At 39.7% G+C, this 25,163-nt stretch overlaps 3 protein-coding genes across 3 annotated transcripts; all 3 read right to left on the bottom strand.

Annotated features, from left to right (window-relative positions):
* Positions 1–256: 256 nt before the first annotated feature.
* Positions 257–8,056, bottom strand: abhd11 (abhydrolase domain containing 11). Its single transcript, XM_080866713.1, has 6 exons — positions 7,815–8,056; positions 6,236–6,380; positions 5,704–5,877; positions 5,328–5,498; positions 3,715–3,896; positions 257–1,824 (listed from the first exon to the last, which is right to left on the bottom strand). Exons 1-6 carry the CDS (start codon positions 8,021–8,023, stop codon positions 1,689–1,691), a joined length of 1,017 nt encoding a protein of 338 aa, XP_080722839.1. The 5' UTR covers positions 8,024–8,056; the 3' UTR covers positions 257–1,688.
* A 10,726-nt stretch (positions 8,057–18,782) lies between these two features.
* LOC308387086 (claudin-4-like) lies at positions 18,783–20,975 on the bottom strand. Its single transcript, XM_080866977.1, has one exon. The coding sequence runs from the start codon at positions 20,732–20,734 to the stop codon at positions 20,084–20,086; it is 651 nt and encodes a 216-aa protein (XP_080723103.1). The 5' UTR covers positions 20,735–20,975; the 3' UTR covers positions 18,783–20,083.
* A 1,725-nt stretch (positions 20,976–22,700) lies between these two features.
* Positions 22,701–25,163, bottom strand: LOC308387085 (claudin-4-like). Its single transcript, XM_080866976.1, has one exon. It carries the CDS (start codon positions 24,885–24,887, stop codon positions 24,216–24,218), a length of 672 nt encoding a protein of 223 aa, XP_080723102.1. The 5' UTR covers positions 24,888–25,163; the 3' UTR covers positions 22,701–24,215.

The raw sequence follows: 25,163 nt of genomic DNA, 5'->3' as shown, positions 1-25,163 counted from the left end.
CCTGACGACGAGAGAGAGAAGGCATGCTCAAAGTGAAACTATACAATCCTGAACAGATGGTTACAGTCTTCAAACAACTCGTAATGTTACTGAATAATTTGACAATATTTTTTTATACTGTTGCTGATGGAGAGCTCTGCTTTGTCATCCACTCATCCCACTGCAACAGTCCAGAAGCTTTAGCAAGATCTGCATTTAAGTGGAAGTGCTAACCAACTATTAATATTGTGCAACAAGACAAAATCTGTCTTGTGGGTTAAAAGAGGAAGAAAGGGTGAGTCTCTACTAGCTGGAGCTTCACAAAAAAAAAACAACTTAAGAAGAGTTTCACTCAACTTAATTCTGACCATTTAAACCTTTTTAGACGTTCGTGATGACAATAAAAGAACAAAAAACATTGACTCTGGTAAACATCTAAGTGCTTGAACTTTTCCTTGTGAGAAAATTCACACAGAACTGGCAACCCAGCTGCCAATCTAAACTCTACTAGATTATTATTGAAGAATAAAAGTTGTTTTTTCTTAATAAAGTTTTACAGAAATGTAAAAGGAGCTCTGGATAAAAGAGGCACATATACAAATTAACAACACCCTGCTTATTCACACAATGGCAGTTTCACTACTATTACGATCACATAACAAGGTACAGTTGTACCTCGTTGCAGCATATATTTGTGAGATACCCATACGCGCCTTATTTGTAGAGATAAATGAGATACAGACTGGTAAAACATTATTTCATCAAAACACTATTTGGACTGACCACATACAAAGACACGACGACGTTACCGATGCTTATCCCCAGACAGACAAAACAATAGCATAAGTGTGTAATAAGTAGTATATCCAGTTATAACCTGAGACACTCAGGAAACAGTGCGATAATACTGTATGTGTGGTTTCTGCTCACCTTTCATAGATGCATGAGTTGGCCTAAAAAACACAACCATCGCTCTCCGTGACCTTGAGTTTTGCAAAATGCAACTGACCTGTAAATCCTCGTGTCCGACACACAGCAGATACACAAACGAAGAGACGCGTTCTGCACCAAAAGCTGAATATATCACTATTATCAACAGTAAAATAAATTCCTATGACAAACCAACTGACCACATAAATCCTGTACCACGTCCTCTGCGCCAAGCTCGAACTTCCTGATACCTTTTTTGCTTAACACATTCATCACTTCTAAGATTTACAGTATTTGTTTCATTGCAGTGCTGTCATGACTTTCTACACTTCAGCGGTCCCAGATTGTCCTCGGCCTAAAGCCACTGGAAACAAACGAAGCACTGTGCAAATGAGAATTTCTTTGGATTAGTATACCGCCTCCAAAAACTGCCCCATTATGTTAAACTGGAGATTCTTTTGTTTCTATTATCTAAAAATCAACCAAAAAACAAACACACATCTAGAAACCAGCCAATCTAATAACACTACCTGTCTGGCAGAGAGGCTAAACAAAATAAAAGTTCACCTACAGTACATTACACTAAGTGCTATATTGTTAAAAGGTATGATCTGACTGTTGTATAAGGGTGAGTTTGGTCCAGTGTTGGCAAATACAAGCATCGTTAATAGTTACACTTGCTCCTGCTGAAGCTGCTGATTCGGCACCCTCAGTTTTTGACGAGCGGATGCTCACGGTGTCGAGCATAAAAAAAGTTCAGACCCGTACGCTGGAGGCAGCTAGGATTGAAGGAAGGAGATGATGGAGCTGATGAAATCTAAGGGTTTGTCTGCGTGAATCCAGTGGCTGGCATCTGGGATGTACTGGATATCTGCGTTGGGGAACAGCCTCTGGATTTCTGGGTAATCGTCGGAGCTGGATCAGGAGTGAACACGAGGAGGAGGAGGAAGAGGAGGGTGTTATAAGGAAGACAGGCGGTGGTAAAAGTCATGAATATGCAACTGAAAAAGTGCTAAAGGAATATAAATGAAACCTGTTAATCACTGGTATTTGGGTTCGTGTTTTGGGGTTATATATTGTTAAATGTTATGTTTATTTTACACTATACAGTCTTTTTATTTCATGTATATTTACATATATAATACATATATAAATATATATAAGAATTTATATCAGTCACAATGGATTTCTAAGTCCTGCTCGTAGAGGGCAGATGTCTCTTTGGTTTTAGAAATATTATAATTCATCATGGCATAAACTCAACAAGTGCTTGAAACTTTAAGTATAGTACAGTGAACTCACTGTCATGTTCAAGAAACCTGTGTCAGATAATCTGAGCTTTGTGACATGATGCATTATCCTGCTGGAAGCAGCCATCAGAACATGGATACATTGTGCTTATAAAAGGATGACCGTGGACAGCAACAATACTCTGGTGGGCTGTGACATGTACAAGAAATAATCCCCCACACCATTACACCACCGGCAACCAGGCAGAATGGATCCATGCTTTCATGTTGTTACGCCAAATTCTGGAGCTACCATCCGAATGTCAGACCAGGCAACGTTTTTTCAAATCATCTGTTGCCCAATTTTGGTGAGCCTGTGTGAATTACAGCCTATCCGCTATAAAGTTTGATATGTTAAACAATACGAGATGTTCTTCTGCACAACTTAGTTGTAAAAACTGGTTGTTTGAGTTACTGTTGCCTTACTATCAGCTCAAAGCAGTCTAGCCATTCTCCTCTGTATATAAAAGGACAGTCTTAATATATTTGAATATTTTTTGGTGTGACGTGCTTACTTCTAAGCTAAAGTCTTTCTGCTGCTCGCTTCACACAGCAGATGGATCCACATTTCGATTTTTTTTTCATCCTGGATGCCTTTCCTGAAGCAAACCCTCTCAGGGATAATCATGTGTTATTTTATTTCTCTTATATCCATTACTGTGCCTTCTTCTGTCTGAATAATTACGACAACATTTTGCATTCCAGTTGTTTAAACCTGAGTTCATTAGTATTTTCTTGAGCCACACATGTGCTCACAGCCAGTGGCTTTCAAGTTCACTTACCTGTTACAGATTATGTATGTTAGCTAGTATAGCCAAAGTCCTTTTAATACTAAGTCTCATCACTCTGCAGTCACTCTCAGGCACTTACTTTGAAGTAATATCTGAATTAGTTTAATTATTTAAATTAAAATTTAATGGTCACCTGTACATTAAAAACTGCATTTACAACATTAGAATTAATAGTTAAACTGGATAAAAAAAAACAATAAAAAATGATAAAAGCTCTCTTCTCTCTGGAAGTTGTATTTCTGCAAACGTCTTTGCTGTTGCAGAAAGTTCAACGTCTCTTATGCCTCATGTACAGCTTAAGACTAAAGGAGATATAATAAACAGAAACACTCAACAGAGCAGGAGAAAAGAAAAAAACATTCTGTTATTCAGTCTGTGGACTCTTGTTGTGATCATTGAGCGATTAATCCAGCATATAATAGATGTCGCATTACCTTTACACACAGTGCAAAACTGTTAAAGTTTAGGTATTTACGATAAGCTCAAGGTAACCTCTATCATTTTTAATTGGATTGTTTACATTTTTGTAATCAGAGAAACTGACTAAATGGTCAGTCCCAGCATCCCAGAATGATTTCGTGTCCACTTGCATTTTTTTTGTTAAATATTTTCCTATTTTCATAAATATATAAAATCTAAATACTTTAGTTTTAAATGTTATAATATGAACCTTTTTCAGGAAATATTTTACCTGTTCAAAAAAGTTCACAATCTGTGTTTTATACCTGATATAAGCAGAGCTAGCTCCACCCAAAAACAGAGTAGGTCCATCATAGCCGGTGTCAAAGTTGGGGAAACTCATGATGTCATCAAGGTGCGCTGAGATGGCCTCCAAGTTGACTCTCCAGGCGTAGTGTCCGTTCTGCTCCACCAGGTTAGTGAGAAGGAACTGACGCACTGAATGTTCCTGCGGAAGGAAACAGCAGGTTATTGAATAACGAGCTTAACTGTTAATAGAGGTGGGAATCACCATACATCCCACGATACGATATTATCACAATACTTAACGCACGATACGATATTATTGCGTTTTTTTAAAAATATCTGGGATATTCAGATTCTGTACATAAAGGTAAACTTTGACATTCGATAAAATGAATATTGATAAAGTCTCGCACTCAGTCTTTCTCTCATTTCAGTCAGTTTTATTGTTGACAAACGGAACGGTTTGTATTACATACTAGTCCAACTTAACTGAATGTAACCATCTGGTACAATTATAGCTATTCTGAACTATGCAATTTATGAAAACTATGCAGCCCATTCGGCAACTGAAGAATTTGAAAGTAAATTAAAACAAAATATAATTTTACATTAAATAAAAAAGTTTTAACCTTAATTAAAATAAAACATGTCTTAAATTAAAATAAGTAAACTGTCATGTTTATTGCTGCCAAAAAAAAAAGTTAAACACATTTGGACAGTGAAGGAATGTCAGGATTCTTGCTCAGAAAAAGGATCAACATGCTCTGAAGTCAGAGCACAAAAACGTTTTTTGTAACAAAATATCGATTTCTGCTGTCCCTGTATCGATACATTATTAGCAAACAAAATATCACGATACTACACAGTATCGATTTTTTCCCCCACCCCTAACTGTTAACTGCATAAACACCTTTTTTTTGCGAAGGGGCTGGTATGTAGTGAATCTACATAGATTTATTGAAATATATTAACATTTTACAGATGTAAATTATTAGTTTATAGTTTTATGGAAAACAGCTTTCCTCTTTTACTTTACTCACATTCCTCACTAACATCCTTCTCAGATGTGACAGGGAACTTTTCTTAAGAAGAAAAGCTCTTAAAAACCTTCTGGAGCCTTCTTGCTCAACATTAACACAAACAAAGACTTAGGCCTGCCTCTGTGACTAGAACACAGTATACTGGTCTTATGTCATCATAATCAATGCCATTATTGTGTCTCTCCAAGACTCTAAAATGGTAAGTGGCTTTGTTATGGAACAATGCTGACCTCAAGTGGTCCAACAGATCAGCTATTACAGATTTAATATCTATACAAAAACCCTTAACAAAACAGATAAATGACACTTCTGACAAACTAACAATCGTTTTTGGGGAAAAGGTTGGTTTTATTGGTTTATTTATTTAAAATACTGACTGGTATCATATCAAAAAGCACTCACAATGAAGATAATTACCTACAACTAGTCTAGGTGGGAAAAACAAACAATACATTTAGTAAATGAAATAAAATAATAACACAAACTTAGAAAAAAAACATCTCTGAATACTAACATAATAATAGAAATGCAATACCATTTAATAACAACAATATAAGAAATTAAATTATAGAAGTGTAATGGATTATCCTGACCTTCACTAAACTGCGCAGTTGATCCTCAGCCATCCGCCTTGCAGTGGAACGAGGGATGTCTGTGGAGATCTTCATCTCCTGCATTGCTTGGATGTAATACCGGAAGTTGGTCCGTGTGCTGCTTTGAGCAGGACTGATGTCAACGACCACCAGCCTCTCCACTAAAGCAGGCTACAGAGACAGACAGACTGAGGTAAACAAGCAGGACAATGGAAGTAAAAAATGCCACTGTGGGAAAACCAGTAGGAAAATGGAAATTGCTAGGACAGGAGGATTATTAAGTTCATAGGAATGTACAGTGAAAAAGGTCAGGTGACATCCAGCGAGGGAATTGCACTATCATGATAAATTCATGTGACATTTTGTGACCGCTGACCTGCGTCAGAGCGGTCGTCATGGCTGTTTTCCCACCCATGCTGTGGCCGATCAGGATGCACTTGTCGATATGGAGCTGGGCGAGGAGGTGGTTCAAATCATTCGCCATCGCCTCGTAGGTCAGCACGGGGTTGTGAGGGCTGTTGCCGTGGTTACGGGCATCTACTGTCAGCACCTAACTGGACAAAGGACAGTTAGGACACTTGGACTGGAGAAGAGGAGGCGAGAGAGCGTACACGCAGAATTGGCTCTTATGTCAGCTGTGTCTGTCTTGGGCCCAGCACGAACAAAGAATGTGTTGTGAACACGAGTTTCATCAAGGAAACACATGAGAGATTATCTGTCAGGGCAATTTCGCAACAGCACAGACTGCTGGGAAGCTGTATCAAATTACACACAACACACTGTCAACTGTACGTTCCCACACCTGCTTTTGTATGAAGACTATTAACAGGGTGCTTAAAGTGAACACATAAGTGGGAATGTTTTTGATGTAAAAACTGACAGGTCTGTTGTCTTCATCACTGCATTACCTTTCTGCCTGTGCGCTGCACCAAGGACTTCGCTATTGAGTGGAAGTTAGATTTACTGCCAAAGAGGCCGTGCAGAAACACCAGGGGAGTGCTCTCTCCCTTCCCATCGAAGACGTCGTAGGTCAAGTTGACAGGACTGAGGAGGCTGGGAAAGAAAAAAACATTCATGTTTATTAGAATGAACCTCTATGCTTCCAGCTGTGCTAAGATTTGTGTTACTACTTAGACAGGAACTGCAATAAATCCAACAAATAAAACTCTTATTCAACTTTTAGGGAGTAGAAATGCTTAAAGTCACTTACAGGGCATTTTTCTTCTCTAATATTAAATCCCATTCAAACTGCCCTGTTAAAATAATTTTTTTGATGGGAATTATTTTCCTGTCACCTACTGGTACAACACAGGCAACCACACACATGTACAAATAAATTTAATACATTTACTCTTACGTGCAAACATAGGATATCAATGTTAAACGTGTTCTTATTTATTTCACCGTGACTTTAAATTGTTGTCATTACAATGTTAACAAGGGGAAGATGACTAATTACATGACAACATGTACAAAGAGTTAATAGATTAAAACACTGACAGAAAACTGTGAGAAAAATAATACATTCAGGTTTTAATTGGACAATGAGACAAGGTGTTTGTGAGTTATTCCATCACTGACTCATCCTGTGATTGTTTGCTTGATTATTCATTTATTCAGTCTATAAAACATGAAAACGACACACTTTAAAGCCCCTCAGTGCCAGGCGACAGCTTTAATACATTTATTTTGTTAAACAGGAAGTCATCGTCCAGAGATAATCCATTCACAAAGACATAAATCAAAGATAGGCACTAAACATTTTAAGTTGACGAGCTGGAAACAGCAAATATTTGTCATGCTTGCTAGGAAAATATCACACAGTTAAAGCTAATTAAGCTGAGGTTTTCAATGTGTTTTTATTTATTTTTATATTGAAAATATATCTGAAATGGAAATTTACCATATCTGCAGGCAGCTGCCTGTTTACCGGGCACACCTTGCTTAAATAATAATAAACCTCTTAGTACCTCTCAATATTCATATAATATTAAAGTAATTAAGGTAAAATCATTTGTATGTATGTAAATAAGTAACAAAACAAAGGTAAGATTAAGGGCTTATTACAACAACGTTAGCATTTATTTTAATCAGGCTTAGCATGACTGCTAAACTGCTGGCAATTCAGAAGGTATGTAGCATATAATAATCGAACTAGATCACAGCAAAGACTGTTTTATTTATCCCGACAATATAAATATAAAATAATAAAAGCTCAGATCTAAAATCCTGTTTGTGGTTGTGATGATAGTTGAGCTGCCCGTTATCCATGCAGCTAACATCTGAATGTCATTTACGTAAAACTGTGAAAGTAACGTTTAAAGACAAAAATTATATGACATGGCCAGAGATTCCTTTGGTTATATAACGGTTTTAAACAGTTTTTATTTTATAGCAGAAACACCGGGCTGTCATATCTACCCAGAACCATGTCACAGACGTGACAGGCAGAGGGCATCTGTTAGCCGGGAAAGCTAGCACGGATACCTGGATGAGCTGGCTGACCGGACCGCGGGAGCCACCCCGCTAACATCCTGCTGTCCGGGGAATAAACGACACAGAGGCCGGCCGCTCAGCAGTCCTCTCTGAAGCAGGCGACACAAAGCACTCATGGCAGCATATGCTCCGTTACCAGGTAGTAGAAAAACAGCATGTGCGTCTCCACACGGCCACAGTGACAGCTGATGAGCGGGCATGCACAGAGCGGCCGGAGGTTGAAACTACAGGGAGAGGGCCTGGCTGTGCTGTGCGTAATGACGCAGGAGGCGGTTCTTTCCCCTGAAATTAGACTATCAGGCTACCAGCATGAGAAGCGCTATTTAGTTACTTTTCACATTCTACCATGTACAGTATTTTCGGGGGGTTTGTTTCGACCCAGGTCGAAAAGTAGGTACATATATACCTACAGGTGACTGTATGTATATACAATGCTTAACAAATTTACTAAACCATCTGAAAATCAAAAATTATATTGTTATTTATCAGGCAAATAAACCGATTTCACTTTTTTTACACAAATTTCAGCCCATTGAACTTCTGACTTCTGAGAAGTCAGAAAATAATCAAGTGTCCTAAAATATTTTTTCACGTTCAGGAAAAATTCAAATTCAAATTCAAATTTTATTTGTCACGTACACAGTCATACACAGTACGATATGTAGTGAAATGCTTGGACAACTGCTCGCGACCTAAAGAAAACAAAAAAGGAAAAGGCTATGAATAAGATAGGAAATAAATATGAAAAATTAAAAAGGGTAAATTTAACTAGGAAGGAATAAAATATAAATGAAGGTTAAAAATGAAATAACTGTACAACACAAATTAGAATGAAGGGTAAATTTAACTGGGAAGAATAAGATAAAGATAAATATATAAATTAAAGTTGAAAATAAAATAACTGTACAACAAAATACACAATACACAATATAGAACTATATAAGAATGTATGAAGAAATCTAAATATAAATAAATATATACACAATAACAGCAGCTGTACAAGTATTAACCGGAAATGAAGAATATAGTGACCAGTGTTGTGCAAAACCAAAGTCCAGAAAGTCCAGTGGAATCCGATAAAATAATCTAAATACAAGAATAATGGGCTTTACTTTTTTTTTTTTTCCAGATTTGTTTTTGTAAAACAGAACGTTGGAAAGTTTCTGGAACAAACATTATATTTCAGAAAATCCATCCATCCATCCTCTTCCGCCTGTCTGGGGCCAGGTCGCGGGGGCAGCAGCCTAAGCAGAGAAGCCCATCATCATCATCATCATCATCATCATTTATTTATTTATATAGCACTTTAAAAACACACCTGGTAGACCAAAGTTCTGTACAATACTAATATGCACATAGTAATAGACATAGCAATAAAGTTAAAAAACAATAAAAATAAAAAAAATAAAAATAAAAATAAAAAAATAAAATAAAAATGTCAGTTACCCACAGAGTTAAAAGCCAGGGAATAAAGCCCAGACCTCCCTCTCCCCAGCCATCTCCTCTAGTGTGTCCTGGGTCTGCCCCGGGGCCTCCAACTGGTGGGACATGCCCGGAACACCTCACCCACGAGGCGCCAGGGGGCATCCTTGTCAGATGCCCGAACCACCTGGCTCCTTTCGATGTAGAGGAGCAGCATCTCTACTCTGAGCCCCTCCCGGACGGCTAAGCTTCTTATCCTATCTCTAAGGGAGATGCAAGCCACACTTCGGAGGAAGCCCATTTCTGCCGCTTGTATCCGCAGTCTCGTTCTTTCAGTCACTCTCCACAGCTCATGACCATAGGAGAGGGTAAGGACGTAGATCGACTGGTAAATTGAGAGCTTCGCTTTTACATTCAACTCTCTCTTCACCACAACAGGTTGACCAGAAATAAAATTGAAAAAACATTAAATTACAGAAAAGCAAAACACTAATGCAAACACACATTGCGTCGTTAAGCCACTAGGTGACGCCAGAGTTCATACTTTGGGCTACAGTGGCTTATCGCCAACTTAATGATTTTCTTGAAGAATTGCTTAAAATCCAATCTGTGAGTGCAAATCCTTTATTGTTGAGTTACATTGTCTTAGGAGGAACATTTACTGAAGACAAGTAAATCTGTAGAGATCAAAGAGGTGACTTTCTTGTTTCTGGACATGTCTCTCAGCAGACTGCTCCAAAATCATGTGTGACTTTATATTGTTGTGATAGTCAATGGAATGGATCGTAAGGATGTTTTCGCCAGAGCCAAAAAAGCAGTTTGTGGGTTTTTTAGTTCTGAAAGTTATTGGATCTTTGGTTTGAGTCTTTGATTTGTGTCATATTGTCTTTGTCGTGTCCTTCTTTCTCAATCTGGTTTAGTTTTTCATTAGTGAAGTTAGGTTTTGTCTTTATGCGTCTACATCATGTTCAGGAACACAAAAACAAACCACAAGAGCTCTTAGAGCCTGGCCGCATCTATAAACATTGATTGCTATGGGAGCTGTGTCTTGTGGGATAAAGCATGCCGCCAGCTGTCGCCGTAGTGATGGTGTGAGAGCGAGGCCCTGGGAGAGCATCTCTCCTGAGGGAGAGAAGAAAAGGGAAGTGGCAGACGTGCATCTTTTCACTATTGTCATGACACTGTGTTTTCACACAGAAAAAATGGAAAACAAGAAAACTTAGGGTAATAATTACTAAATGAATAGTTAAAGCATTTTCCTTTATTCTCAACTTCTTTCTTCATAGTTCCTGCACATAAACACATAAAGGTTATATAACTAGTGACATTTCTTTGTTCTACTTTTTCAGCTGTCACAGAAACGATGAAATGGAAACATTCAGTCTTGTGATGGAAGTAAATGTAAGAGTACTTCCCTACTTTGATAACCAAATGAATGATTTTAATCTTCGACAAGCATGTCACTTCACTTCCCACATGGCACAATGTGTTTTCTATTTTCCGATCCCGGAGCAGAAAACCTAAAGAACTAATATTCTAAAGAGTTATTAGTTGAAACAATAGTTCTCTTACTGCTTAAATTGTGATATTACATTCGGCAAGTGTTTTATTGACAAAAAGGTAATAAAATAGAAATAGTTGAACATTTAGCTCCTGGCAGACTTTTTAGCTGGTTTCCATAAGCTGAATTTCATCAAACGCATCAGTGAGGTGTGCTGTCTAGGTCACAGAGCAACCTTTAAAATGTTTAAAATTGCAGGATGGGGCTTTAGCGCAGGGAAACAAACCTGCTAAGAAATTCTGTGACACATTGCTGATGTGAAGCAACCTATAATGTCTTTTATGGAACTTAATGTTACACTTAACGCCAAACAAACCTGTCAGGAACCCAAATGCAGGACACAAAACAGATAGGAGTTGACTCAAAAGCTGTTGAAGCAGTCCAAGAAATTCAAAGTCCAAAAAGTAAAAGGCGAACTGACTCGTGAGCAAACAAAGAACATAAAGTGCAGGTTTACAAAAACTGAGGCAAGGTGGACGACAGCACATACAAGATGAGATCATAAGAGGGCAGGGCAGTGAACTATCTGGCCTGTAAGAAAATGGATAGGTGGACATACTAAGAGCTATTTCGAAGAATCGAGAACAGGTTTGTATTGAGAAACTGGAGAAACTATAAACAAGAAATATGAAAAGACAAGTGAGCACAAAAATAAGAGAGGAAGCGATTGACTAAAAGCAGAGACAAATGCATGTAAACTTGACATAGATAAGATACAAGGTGGAAGGGTATGAAAACAAGACAAGAGGTTACAAAAAATCAACACTAACAAAAAACCATGAAATAAGTTGCTATTTTAGTCTTTTACTACAATGATTCACAGGATGCATGACAAATATAAAAGGTTTATTAACTCCCAAAGTCATAAACGTTAAAATCCAGATAAGGGAACTATCTTGATGGCTTTGGAGAGGAAAGGAATGGTAATATATAACATCCGCACAATCACTCATTGCTGTCAACATCTAGGATCAAAGTCTCTCTCATTCGAGCAGCAAAACATTCAATAGACAGCAAAAGCTCAACTAGAACATTTGATAAGGGTGGGGACTTGGGTCAAGATCTTGCCTTCATCTCTGGGACACAATTATAGATGCAGATTATACTTTATCTGCTTCATGCAACTTTACATTCCATCTAATAAGAGGTTAAAGAAATCAGCGATAACCTGAGCCTGTGTTTCCTAGAGTGTGTTTGAGTTGGACCTTGTGATTATTGTTCTGTTTGTAAGAAATTAACTACTTGTCAGTTTCATGTGTCTCTGCTGTAAAGGGAACCTGACATTCAATTATGTAAGCAGTGATATTAGGTGACGGAAAAAACAATGGCACATCCTCTTTGTATTTGTTGTCACAATATTGAATGACTCCATCTTCTCTCTCTTCTGTTTTTTTTTTTGCCCTGTCATACTTCTCTATTTCTTATTTCTCATTTTTTTATACATTAAACCTTTAGAGTATATAAAATAGGTTTAGGTATTATCTTAAAAAAGAAACAAACCTACATGTGAAAAACAACAACTTTCAATCCACTTGTTTTTAAAGCTTTCTTTACGTGTGGAAATCGATGGATAAATAGATAAATAGATTGAATAGAAAAAAGTGCAAAGGCCTGGATTTAGCATCATAGGCTATGTGGGATTTTTTAATGCCTGAAGTCACCATTTGTGTATGCAAGGATGGTCATAAGGCATCAGCCAGCACAGCGCCCTACGATATCTCTGAGTGAAAAAAAGACTGAATGAGAAGTGGAAGCTGTGGACTGCTTTCCGCAGACACTAACACCTGCCAATTTGTGCTAGTTAACATAGAAATAAAATTATAGTCCACAGATTGCATTTAAAACGGTCTAAAAAGTGATAACCTGTCAGATTCAATTTGAAGAACAAAATTGAAGCGCAGCAGACCTCTGTTCCTACAAAGTTGTGTCAGAGGTAGGAGTGGTTTGAGAACACTTCTGCATTGTTGAATTTTGAGCGCCAACATGGGGTTCTGTGCTATGTAGATAGATGAAGCGGGCAAACATCCAGACCACAAATATTGCCGAACTTTAAGCCCTAATATAGAGCAAATGAAAGAGATTTCACATGATTAGCATTCACTAATTCTGATGAGATGCTTCTACTTGCCTAATAAATGACATTCTTACATTGATTGTTATCAGATAATTAGTGAAACATCTTTGGGGGAAAAAAAAAACGACAATTCTCTGGCACAAGGGATTGTAGTCTGTGTAAAGCAGTCAATAAGAATAAGCATTCATTCATAAGAGCTTAAAATATAAGGTAAACTGGTTTTAATCACAGTCAGATGTTTTCTTTTTTAAGCCTGGATTTTGATACTGAAATTGGAATGTTGATTTATTATCTTGTTTTATCAAAAAAAAAAAAAGATTACCACTTATTAGCAGAATTGTTGCAGATATTTTTTCTCCTCTTTTCTCCTTCTTCTTTTTTCTTCTGAAAAATCCAGTCATTGACCCAGCTCATATCCTTTAAGATTAATGGACCAGTATAAAGAACATGTGTGTGGCTTGTGAGTAAAAACTTGATAACTGTTAACTGTTAAAGTACGTTTGTTCCTTTTATTTCAGATGTAGAATGTGTAAAAACTATGGAACATGACTTAGTGATTCAAAGATGTGATGCTCAAAAATGACCCTCCAGCATTTACTGACGCTGAACAAAAGAAAAACAATATGTGAAATTAAAATGCAAAGAAACGCTGAAATTGCACTGATTGCACTGACACTTTATTTTGTGTATTCTTTCATGCTACACAGAGTGAACAGCCACTGCTAATCACAGTGTTCTACTTTAAATAAATAAAAGTTAAAACCAGGCTTAGCGCCAATATCCTACTGTGTAAAGATCACAGGCCAGGTGCCTGTGTTTTATTCTGTCTTTCTGTTCCTCTCTGCACCCTGCCACACCCAAGTGTTACAAAGGTCTCCCAATAAACCAAAAGAGAGATCCAACACAGCTGCTGGCTAAATAAAAAGTAACCGAATGGAAGCCAAACCTGATCTTCAGCCATCATTTGCTTTGGTGACACATGCTTTGTGATATCTATCTATCTATCTATCTATCTATAGATATATAGATATATAGATATATCTATATATATATCCACGAGCACCTGGCAGCACAAATGAACCAGAGACACCCGGAATGGCTAACCGAAGGCCGGACAGTTGTGATCCTCAAGGACCCGCAGAAGGGACCGGTCCCCTCCAACTACCGACCAATAACCTGCCTCAGCACCACGTGGAAGCTCCTGTCAGGCAGCATAGCGGCTAAGATAAACAGGCACATGGGTCAATACATGAGAGTTTTTAAAAAAAATTTTCTCGTTTGGCTCTCGGTGAAGGCGGTCACACTTTTCTCCTCTCCTCCTTCCCCTTATCTTCCCTGCTTAGCCTCTTGTGTCCTTGTCTTGTCTCGTGTGTATTACTTTCCCTGGAACACTCTCTCACAGTCTGTTCTCTAAAACCTAAACAGAATTATGGATTTGATCAACTGGTCTCTGAATGCTATTGACACCCTCTTCTCAATGAGACGTCTGGGCTCGGGTGAGCCTGAGTGTCCTGGAGGTACTTTCCCTGCCGGATACACGATGGACGGGTGGCAGAAATGGAGGATCGTGTGCCTGGCGGGACTGTCGATCGAGGACGCTGAAGATATTGTCGGAACTATTCGGAACCATGATAACAGGGTTCTTGCTGATTGGAGCTGGCTTGGCCCTGGCTTATCGGAGAATTACAGTTTTTCTCAGTCGCTTTGGTGCGTTTCTCAGAACACCATTAACATTTGCACAGCAGTTAGTGCATTTCCCAAAACAATTAGTGCAAACTGCAAAACCTAGTGGATAGCCTGCAAAAGCACGTCACATGCACAGAATTGATTATCCATACCTCAAAAGCAAGTATCCATGTCAATGAAACTGTCAGTGCCATCAAAATGAAAAGTCTTGACACCATCTTTATGAACAAGATAGTCAAATGGCATTGTCATGTTTCCACTATGACAGTTTATAATTTCAGTGTTTCCCATTGCAAAAACAATTGGTGACACCTGAAAATGCTGACGACAGCACTATGGCCTACCTGTACAGCCATCTGAAATGTGCAGTAAAGTCACTGTAGATGTTATGGGAGTCTTGGGAGTAACTGAGACACTGAATACGTACGTTTCACATTTCCATTGCGTAGAAGTGTTTGTAATCCTACAGAATTGTGCAAAAGAAAAATATGCTACAGTCACTTGTGCACTGTAGAATACATGTAAACATAAAATCACCCATTTGGTAGAGCTGTGCACTAATGTGAACAATAAACAGCACATGTAACAGTACAGTAAATCATTCTGGCACATCCAGACGTTCCTGTCTGTCTGGCCACATATTTTCATCTACATCACAACAGATGTTATCCCTCGCAATGCAGCGAGGAAAGTATCTCCTGGAGTGGCGAATCCATCCTCTGCAGGACCCTGCTGTGATGTCGTCACATGCTGCATCCATGGCTGCTAGCAGGGCCATTTGCTCATGTGGATTTCATTTTTCTTGAGTACTCTGTCAATTGTTGAAATTGAAACAGATTCAATATTGCCAAATACCGTGTAATTCTCTATGACAGCGCTTTGTATGTCTCTCAGCTTTATTGCATTGTTTGCAATGACCATTGCACAAATGGCTTCTTCTTGCTGTGGGGTAAAAAGGGGCCCTCTTCCGCCTCCGCGAGGTTGTCTTACAATCCTATGTGGTGCAGAGTGAACTTTTTGTGAAATTGCAAATACAGTACAGTAACATGCGATGTGTCTGAGATGGCACAGTACAGTACAGTGTATTACTGTTTGCATACCTGTTTTCCCTACGGAATGTTTGAATGATTGAACTGACAGTAGTTCTTCCAATATTGGGTTGCACCCTTCGACTAGCCTCCTCCATGGTGAGGCCGTGATTGACAACATGGTCCACAATTGTAGCCCTTATTTCATTAGGAATCCGCCTATATCTGCCTCTTCTCCCTCTTCCCCTTCCCCTTCCTCCCCGCATCCTCACCCCTCTTCCACGGTGCTGACCTTCCATTTTGTGTCACAGAAGTGTAGAAATGGTACACACTAGCTCCTGCGCAGTTTATATATGCTTGCCAATTGGGGATTCACAGGATTCATCCATAATTGACAGTGAACAAGTTGTTTGTCATTGGTTACAACTAAACTTTCACACGCCTCCTCATGAGTGACAGCTGTAATTCACCCGAGATCAATTGTTCAATTTCGGAGACATTTCCAGGAACAATGATACAGAAAGGTATAGGATTTGCTTGACAGATGGCCAATATTTGGCATGTGATAACTAGTTCAACAATTTTGTGTGTGATGACTCAAGCAATGGATGTATGACTATTAGTTTTATTGGGAACGACTATTCAGCATCCATAGGTATGATTACTTTTGACTGACATGACATAAGCAAATGGAAATGTCAGAAAGCAGCAGGGAAATGTATGGAAGCAACTGATTCATGTCCAAAATCATTTGCAGTTTGTTCAGAGAGAGGAGAAATTGCTACTATGATGTGCACAAATGACTGAGTGTTGTGGAGGTTGAACTAATAGTTATGAGAATTTCAATTCTGATCTGAGAAACGCACCAAAGCGACTGAGAAAAACTGTAAGAAAGTGGAACCAGCTGTTCAAACCCCCCCAAGGCTGCCCGCTGGGATTGAAATGATGGGACGAGGCGCGACTTCTCAGAATGGGCTCACTGAGTGCAGCATGGTTAGATCTTGGAGAAGCTTACGGCTGCCGTGAATACTCAGAATAAGACCTCTGAGCGTACATTGGACTACATCAAGGAGAAGTCCACTCAGAATAACATCTCTGAGAGAAAGTTGGATTACATCGTGGAGCAGCTCACTGCAGTCGGGAGTTCTCAGAATCGGCTCTCTGAGCACAAGAATGACAACACTCGCGGCTCTCCAACGGGAGATTGAGAGACCAGTGTTGGTGTCGGCGTGTTAAAGAGCAGCTTTGAAATTCTCATGAGTTTTTCGCACAAAAGAAAAATCACCATTTTATTGCGGCTATCCCTTCGGCGCAAGCTGTGGGCTCAAGGCTGGAGCCGAACAACAACACCCTGATAACGACTGTGTTTTTGACCGTTCTTCCCACTCTATGCAAGGCCACCTGGGTTGGCTGGAAGACTGTTTACTTAGCCTGGTAGGGCGAAGGACACTGTCTCAGCTGAACTCTGGACACACACACACACACACACTTACACTGATAAGCATTCACACATCCCCCTTCCCCTTCCAACGGCTTTGATGCTTGTTGCCTCCTGGGAACACGAGGCGGGTCTGGACCCGCGCTGGAGAGACGGCGCAGTGGCAGGATGGCTGCTGTGTTGCCTGGGATTACTCCTCATCCCCTACCCAACCCTGTTGCTGGTCACGTGCTCTATAATGTTGTACTTTGGACATTTATGTGCTTTCTGTGCAGAGGAGTTTTTTTTGTTTCCTGTTCTCATGCTGTCCTCCTATAGCCCAGCATGAGTAGAAGTCTCTTTTTTTCCTCTTGTACATTCCCATTGTAGTGTACATTTCAGTGGTTTTTCTGTAATGCAGCCATTCTCTGACTTGTATCCCCATGTGATGTCTGTGTTGTGTGTGTAAGGTCGGGGGGCAGGTTCATTCCACTGCAGGGCAACCTGTCACTGCATGTGGCAAATAAAATTTGAACTTGAACTTGAACTTGAACTTGAACTTGAGCGGGGCACAGAAAGGGATGGGCAAGAATACCAGAGGCGCAAACCATCTACTGGCAGACCAAGCAGTCAGCCGAGACTGCAGGACCAGACTGACCAACCTGTGCACTGCCTGGATTGATTACATGGAGGCCTATGACTCAATGCCCCACACCTGGTTCCTGGAATGCCTAGAACTATATAAGATCAACAGGACCCTGAGAGCCTTCATCAGGAACTCAATGGGGATGTGGCGGACAACAGTGGAGGCCAACCTCAAGCCCATAGCACAAGTCACCATCAAGTGCGGGATCTACCAAGGAGATGCTCTGTCCCCACTGCTGTTCTGCATAGGCCTGAACCCCCTCAGTGAGATAATTGACAAGACTGGCTACGGATACCGACTACGGAATGGAGCAGTTGTCAGCCACCTCCTGTACATGGATGACATGAAGCTGTATGCCAAGAGTGAACGAGACATCGATTCACTGATCCACACTACCAGGATATACAGCAATGACATCGGAATGTCGTTCGGGCTGGAGAAGTGTAGTCGGATGGCAACAAAGAGAGGGAAGGTAGTCAGAACTGAGGGGATCAAACTACCAGAAGGCAACATTGCAGACATAGAGGACAGTTACAAGTACCTGGGGATCCCACAGGCGAATGGGAACCATGAAGAGGCCGCTAGGAAAGCTGCAACCAGAATGACCGAGCTAAGACAGACGGACAAAATGGTGGTGGCTTACCAACCGAACATAGTGGTGATAGACAAACATGAGAAGACGGCCGCAGTGATTGATGTAGCGGTTCCGAATGAGAGCAACATTAGGAAGAAGGAACACGAGCAGCTCGAGAAATACCAAGGGCTCAGAGAAGAGCTCGAGAAGATGTGGAGGGTGAAGGTGGCGGTGGTCCCAGTGGTAATCGGAGCACTAGGTGCAGTGACTCCCAAGCTAGGCGAGTGGCTCCAGCAGATCCCAGGAACAACAGCAGAGATCTCTGTCCAGAAGAGCGCAGTCCTGAGAACAGCTAAGATACTGCCCAGGACCCTCAAGCTCCCAGGCCTCTGGTAGAGGACCCGAGCTTGAAGGATAAACCGCCCGCAGGGGTGAGTGGGGAAATTTTTTTTTAAATATATATATATATATATATATATATATATATATATATACACACCTATGTATATATATATATTTTTTTTTTAAATAAAGGAGTCAAGGTTGTTGCTTTAGCTAAGAAGAATTTTATTAAAACTATTATTATTAGCAGTAGTATTACTATTATTTTGTTAATTTTCAACACATTTGAATTTACAATGGCAATATAGAACAGCAAATTAAGCATAGACACGTATTTGAACAATTTCACTCACTTAAGAAATGAAGAAATTATAAACTTACACACACACACACACACACACACACACACACACACACACACACACACACACACACACACACACACACACACACACACGAACTGCACAAACCAACCAAGCAAATACACAAAGAAAACCAACCAGTATCTGTGAAATACAAACACATATGTACTTTGCAAACTGCTATGGTGTTACAAACATAAATATACTTTAAAGAGGATCTTGGTTACATACTTTTTAAAAGGGTCTAAACATGGGATCCTTGGAGCATCACGCACACATAAATATACACTAAAGAGGTCCTTGGTTATATGCTTAACAAAAAATGGACCAGATATGGGTTATAATCTATTCAAAAACTTTAAAAAATCATTGAGAAAAAATTGTGACTAACGCTCATTGTCAACTTCCAGAAAATAAAAAAATAAAAGAAAGGAGCATAGCGTAGAACATATTTGAATATTTGAACATTTTGAAATAAATTTTAAACACATGAATATACAGACATTTGAAATAAAGTTATCCTTACATGAAAAACTCTTTTCTATTTGCACACACAGTGAAACTGTGAAAAGGAAGACAAAGTTTCACCTGGGGCAGTATTGGATCTATCTGTAGTTTCAGTCTCAGCAGAAACTCTCTTAAGCAAATATTACAGGTCATGCAAAACACACGCACACACTGAACAATCACACCAACCAAATGCATGTAAAATGAGAGCTGACTCTTCCTGGTCATTGTCAGTGAAATGACGGATCACATTTTAACAGCAGGTTTCAGTGAAACACAACACCACGCAACCAGCCAAGAGCTAATGAGAGGACGACACACAGGTGTTTTCAAATTCACATAATGCCAAGAATTTAGTAGAAATATTTTCCCAGTTAAAAATCTTAAAATAATAAAGTTATTTGTTTAAGCTCCCATGTTCAAGCACTGAAAAATCTAAGTCTATTTTTTTAAGCAAAACAAAAGGATGTGAATAAACATATCAGCTAAAAGCAAAGCAAAAGATTAATATTTCTACAGCATCTTCATCTCGGAGTCTTTCAGTCGGATTCACGCTGTGGTTTCCAGTAAAAAAAAGTAACATGCATACAGACAAAAACTCACCCACAAGAATAATTTTCCTTTCATCCTTCAGCATTAATTCAGACGTAGTCTTTCTTGTCATATCCTCCACCTGCACTAATGCTGCGTGGGGCCGAGTACCCCATCCTGGGTGGCAGATATTTCTTTTCTTTTGGTGGGCAGCTAGTGCACAACATTGCCCCTCCGATCAGAAACAGTCCGGCTGCAGCCCAGCCTATGTAGAGTGACGCCCCTAGCTCCATCTTCTGAGACGTGAGCAGAGTAGGGTTGTAGAAATTCATGATGATAACATTGGCAGTCCAAGAAACAGGGATGAGAACCAAGAGGCCACTGAGGATGAAGAAGACACCAGCGATGATCATCACTTTGGCTTTGCTTCCTTCCTCTTCAATGCAGTTGGTGCACTTGGCGCCGACTATGGAGATCATGACGCCCAGCACTCCGAGTATAATGGCAACAACCATCATTGCTCTGGATGCCTGCAGTTCCTGAGACAAGGCCAGCAGCGAGTCGTAGACCTTGCACTGCATCTGACCTGTGCTCTGGACAACACAGCTCATCCACAAACCCTCCTGGATGATCTGAGCAGTGACGATGTTAGCGCCGATGAAGGCAGTCACCCTCCACATTGGTAGGGCACATGATAATATGGCTATAAGAAAACCAATGACTCCAAAGGCAATGCCCACGATCTCCATACCCATCGACATGTTCGCTCTCGTGTGTGGTGACAGAACAAAATCCAAAAAGCGAGTCCACAGTGTCCAACAAACTGAGTCCCTCAGGTGAGTCTTTGGTGAAAAGGATTCTGCTTTACTGTCAGGTGCTTGTTGAAGTGTGAGCAGCTGTATGAGGGTGTGGCGTAGCTTTAGGATGCTGCTACAGAAACAAGATATCTTTATACCTCGAGAGAACAAGGAGGAGTCCTCTGGTGTTGATGTCAGCGAGAGGCTGTCTTCACATACACACAGAACAAATACACACATGTGAACATACAGTGGAGGAAGGGAGCTTGAGGCAGAGCAAGAGAGCAGTGATGTGATGGAGGCAAGGTGTGGCTGTGGTTTGTGGGGGATGGGCAAAGGTAGTTCTCTCTTAAATTCCAAGAACTATGTAAAACATGTCACCTGTTTTCTCCCAGGAACTGATTTCACCATCACGTGGGTGGACTCACACATCCCTTCATACACGTCCCTACCAAGCACTTATCTGCAAAATCTTATACACAAACACATCACACTTCATACATCAAGTTACTGTTGCAAAATGCTCAGTATTTTGTACAAACCACTGTCATTGTTGCACATTTCTATAGCACTATCTTGTGTCTGCATCGTTCTGTTCTGTCTGATGTTACACTGCCTTTGTTTTCTTTTTTTTTGTTTTGTTGCAATTTTGGCACACTTGCACTTAATCTACTCCTGTGTTGATTGTCTTTTATATGTTATATGTAGCACCATGGTCGTGTAGGAACGTTGTCTCGTTTCACTGTGTATTGTACGGCTGCACATGGTTGGAATGACAATAAAGCCTCCTGACTTGACTTGATGTGTGTGATTAAACTGTGACTGTACAAAGTAATAATGAAGAAGACACCAAAACGAGGCACTTGACCTTCTAATTCACTGCATATGAATGAATGAAAAAAAAGAGCATAAAAAAGTTACTGGCTAACTGTAAATGCTACTTTGCATTAAGTGATTAACATTACGGGGCAAAAAAAAAAAAAATCCTTTGACCTCAGGCTACTTCAAAAGCTTTGTTGTGAATCAGAAACTTAACCATGGTGAAAAATAACCCTCAGGTAATTATTTTGTTACTCCCTGGTTTCATTCATTCAGACTTTTAACGACAGTCAGGATTTAGTGTCTGGAAAACAATCCCAGAGCTCTTCTGAGAACCGGAATAACTGCATCAAGAACAAATATGAAGAGAGAGAAAACATAACAGTGCTGTTGTCTGACACCCTAAGCATACAGAGAGAGCGTGACCTTCTCAGTATCGGTTAGACTCTGACCAATCATTTTCCTGAAACACACACATGTCCACTCAAGAAAAAGCGAGCTACAAAAGCTCCCTATCACTTTGTAATTCAGCAAACAATTTATAGAATGAGTTCTGAAAAAGTATTATTTAAAAACAAAAAACGATAATGAAATGAACCCCCCTATGATTGAACTTTTAGCTGACCCCAAACTTTTGAGTGGAACTATGTGCTGTAATGTGATCTATATGGGTTTTAATGCATGTTAGGAAAGTAGACTCATTATATTTTTTTAAGAATTTTAAAATTTTTGGTAATGATTTTCTAATAACCTGTAAAAAGAGAGATTTTATTACATATGTAAAACACAGTTCACATAATAATTTCTGCTGGTTATGGAAACTAAAACTTTTCTTTCAAATGCACAGCTCACGATAACAAGCTTAGTGACTTAACGTTTCTGCTGTACACACAACTGCATGTCAACAATGTGCTGTCATAAACCAAAATAGGGCTCAAACATATAAAAACAAGACTGGAAAAAATAAGGGAGCCTGTTTGCAGTTTCATCATGAACATCGGGATCAGATGTTTATGTATTACATCATCTTTTCATGAATGACAACTGCTGTTATAACAGCTAACACCTGTGTTACCAAAAACAAACGCATGAGCATAAGCAGAACAGCAGCTGTTTCCCCCCCAGTAATTTAAGATAAAGATCTCCACCAAACAAATAGCTGAATACATGCTGATGGTGTTTCTATTACTGCATTACACCTTAGATGAACCACATTTACTCTCCTCACAAGTTTGCAGATTCAGATTAACGTCTGTATTTTCTTTAATACTTATTAATGGGAATAGATTTCCTTATCTATGGCCTTTATGTCTCATTACCAAGGAGTTTCAGTAGTTCCAATAAAAGCCTTTCCTGGTTGTTGAAAGTTTACTCAGTGTACTGATGAGCGGAGTCAGTCATGTGCTGTAATGGCGCAGCACAGGGTGGCTGCTCACATGCTAAAGGTCAGGATAATTTGACTATTCAAACCAGGAAAAAGTTGGTATCTGTGAAGGCACTGAATCAGACAGTAAACAGAAGGGACATTTTCCCAAATGACATCAGATTTCATGCGTGAGTTTCAGAAGAGACTCTGATGAATGTGTAATGAACTTGGTACATTTATTTATGTGACCTGTTGTGCTTTACTTAAAAAAATGTTGTTAAAATGTTGTCCAGTGGATTACGTATTACTCTTAGTTTCTTCTTCTTTCTACAGAATTTAGAAACCTGTTTACATGCACTCTTGTAGAACATTAAACAGTCAATCAATGTTAAACCAGTAGTTACTTGTAATTACTTTATTAACCTAAAGTATTTTAATCAAGTCAGATTCCAAAATAAAATATTTGTATTTATGGAGTCAAATGCATTATAAAAGTTGTATCAAAAATCAGATAATATTAAGATTTTTTTGTCAAACACACAAAGGTGAATACGTAGAAATGAAGGACATTAAGTAAAGTACAATACATGAAAGTTTGTCAGATTTAAAAACGGTAGGAATACAGAAACATCAAATGATAAAATACGGAAGAATGAACAAATAAAATTACTTACGTATCATTCTAATAAATCATACATTTGCCACCCTTTTGACCTTCGTTTGAAGCCGAGGGTGAGCTCCACTTTGCTCAGCTGCATGCTGTTTCACATCTGTGACTCAGCATGTCTGTTTTGTACGAACGTCCAAAAAGTCATCACATGAAACTTATTCCAGTTACGGTGTCTGTCTGCTTTGAATCTATGATAGTTTGTATATACAAAGTCATCAGTACATTGATCATTAGAATAACGACCGTCCACAACAGACACTAATGCTATGAATGTTATATTATGAATAAATATATATAATATTTTTTTCTCTGCAAATGTTTCTTCACAGTGCTGTGACAAAGAATCACATCGTTTGCCATAACTGATCATGATCACAATTTCAATCTGCTCAGTTAGACTAAATATAGAGAATATGTAAACATTGTCCTAAAGAAACTGCAAATTCAGTGTCAAGACTATATAGACATTCTTGTCATCCTAAATATTGATAGAATTCCGTACACCATAACATTTGTATCTGTTTAACTACATTTTTATAAAAATAGCATGCAATCCCCTCCAATCCTCTTTAGTTTTTGTCCTTTTCCACTCACACATAGTCCCTTCTAGTATAGGAGCTTTGAGCTGCCGACATCGGAGCGGCTGAGTATGCTGCACGACTCTGGGGCTGTATGTTATACTTCAGTGGTTTGTCTTCCTTTGGAGGGCAACTGCAGCAGAGGATAGCTCCCCCAGTGACCAGCAGGGCTGAGGCAGCCCATCCCACATACAGTGATGCCCCGATCTCCATCTTCTGCCCAGCAGGGACGATTGGACTGTAGAACTCGACGACAATGGTGTTTGCTGACCAGGAAACAGGCACTAGTTGAGCCAGACCTGCTATGATGAACGCCACTCCAGAAGAGATCATCACCTTGGCTTTAACCCCATCCTCCTCGATGCAGTTGGTGCACTTGGCTCCCACCATGGCAATGAGGAGAGCAATCAACCCCACTAGGATGGCAACAACTGTGAGTGCCCTGGCAGCCTGGAGGTCCTGAGGTAAAGCCAGCATCGAGTCGTAGATTTTACATTGCATCTGGCCCGTGCTCTGGACCACACAGCTCATCCACAGACCCTCCCAGTACACCTGAGCAGTGACGATGTTGGCGCCAATAAAGGCCGAGACCCTCCACATTGGAAGGGCACAGCTGGTCACAGTGAGAGCCCACCCCAACACTGCCAGGGTGATGCCGGCCAGCTCAAGTCCAAAAGATGCCATGGTGCAACCACGCAGTCCTTTTTTATATTTTCTCTCCCTGTGTTTCAAGACAAGATAAAGTTTTTTCTCCCTTCTTATTTTCTCAAGTTCTTTTTCCTTGTGTTTGATTCAGTGACTATCTCAAGCCTTTGTTATTTGGTCCTTTAATTTCCTCTTTTCTGCACCTCTCTCCAAAAGGTACGCCCTTTTCTGAAGCTGTAGCCACTGTAGTTCCTGCTGAATCCACTCAGTACTTCCTCCAGGGACTTTCTGCACCACGTATTTGTCCGTTCTTGA

This window comes from Rhamphochromis sp. 'chilingali' (genome assembly GCF_963969265.1).
Source record: "Rhamphochromis sp. 'chilingali' genome assembly, chromosome: 19".
Classification (NCBI taxonomy): domain Eukaryota; kingdom Metazoa; phylum Chordata; class Actinopteri; order Cichliformes; family Cichlidae; genus Rhamphochromis; species Rhamphochromis sp. 'chilingali'.
The sequence above is the reverse complement of the archived record's forward strand: the minus strand, read 5'-3'. Positions and strand labels throughout refer to the sequence as shown.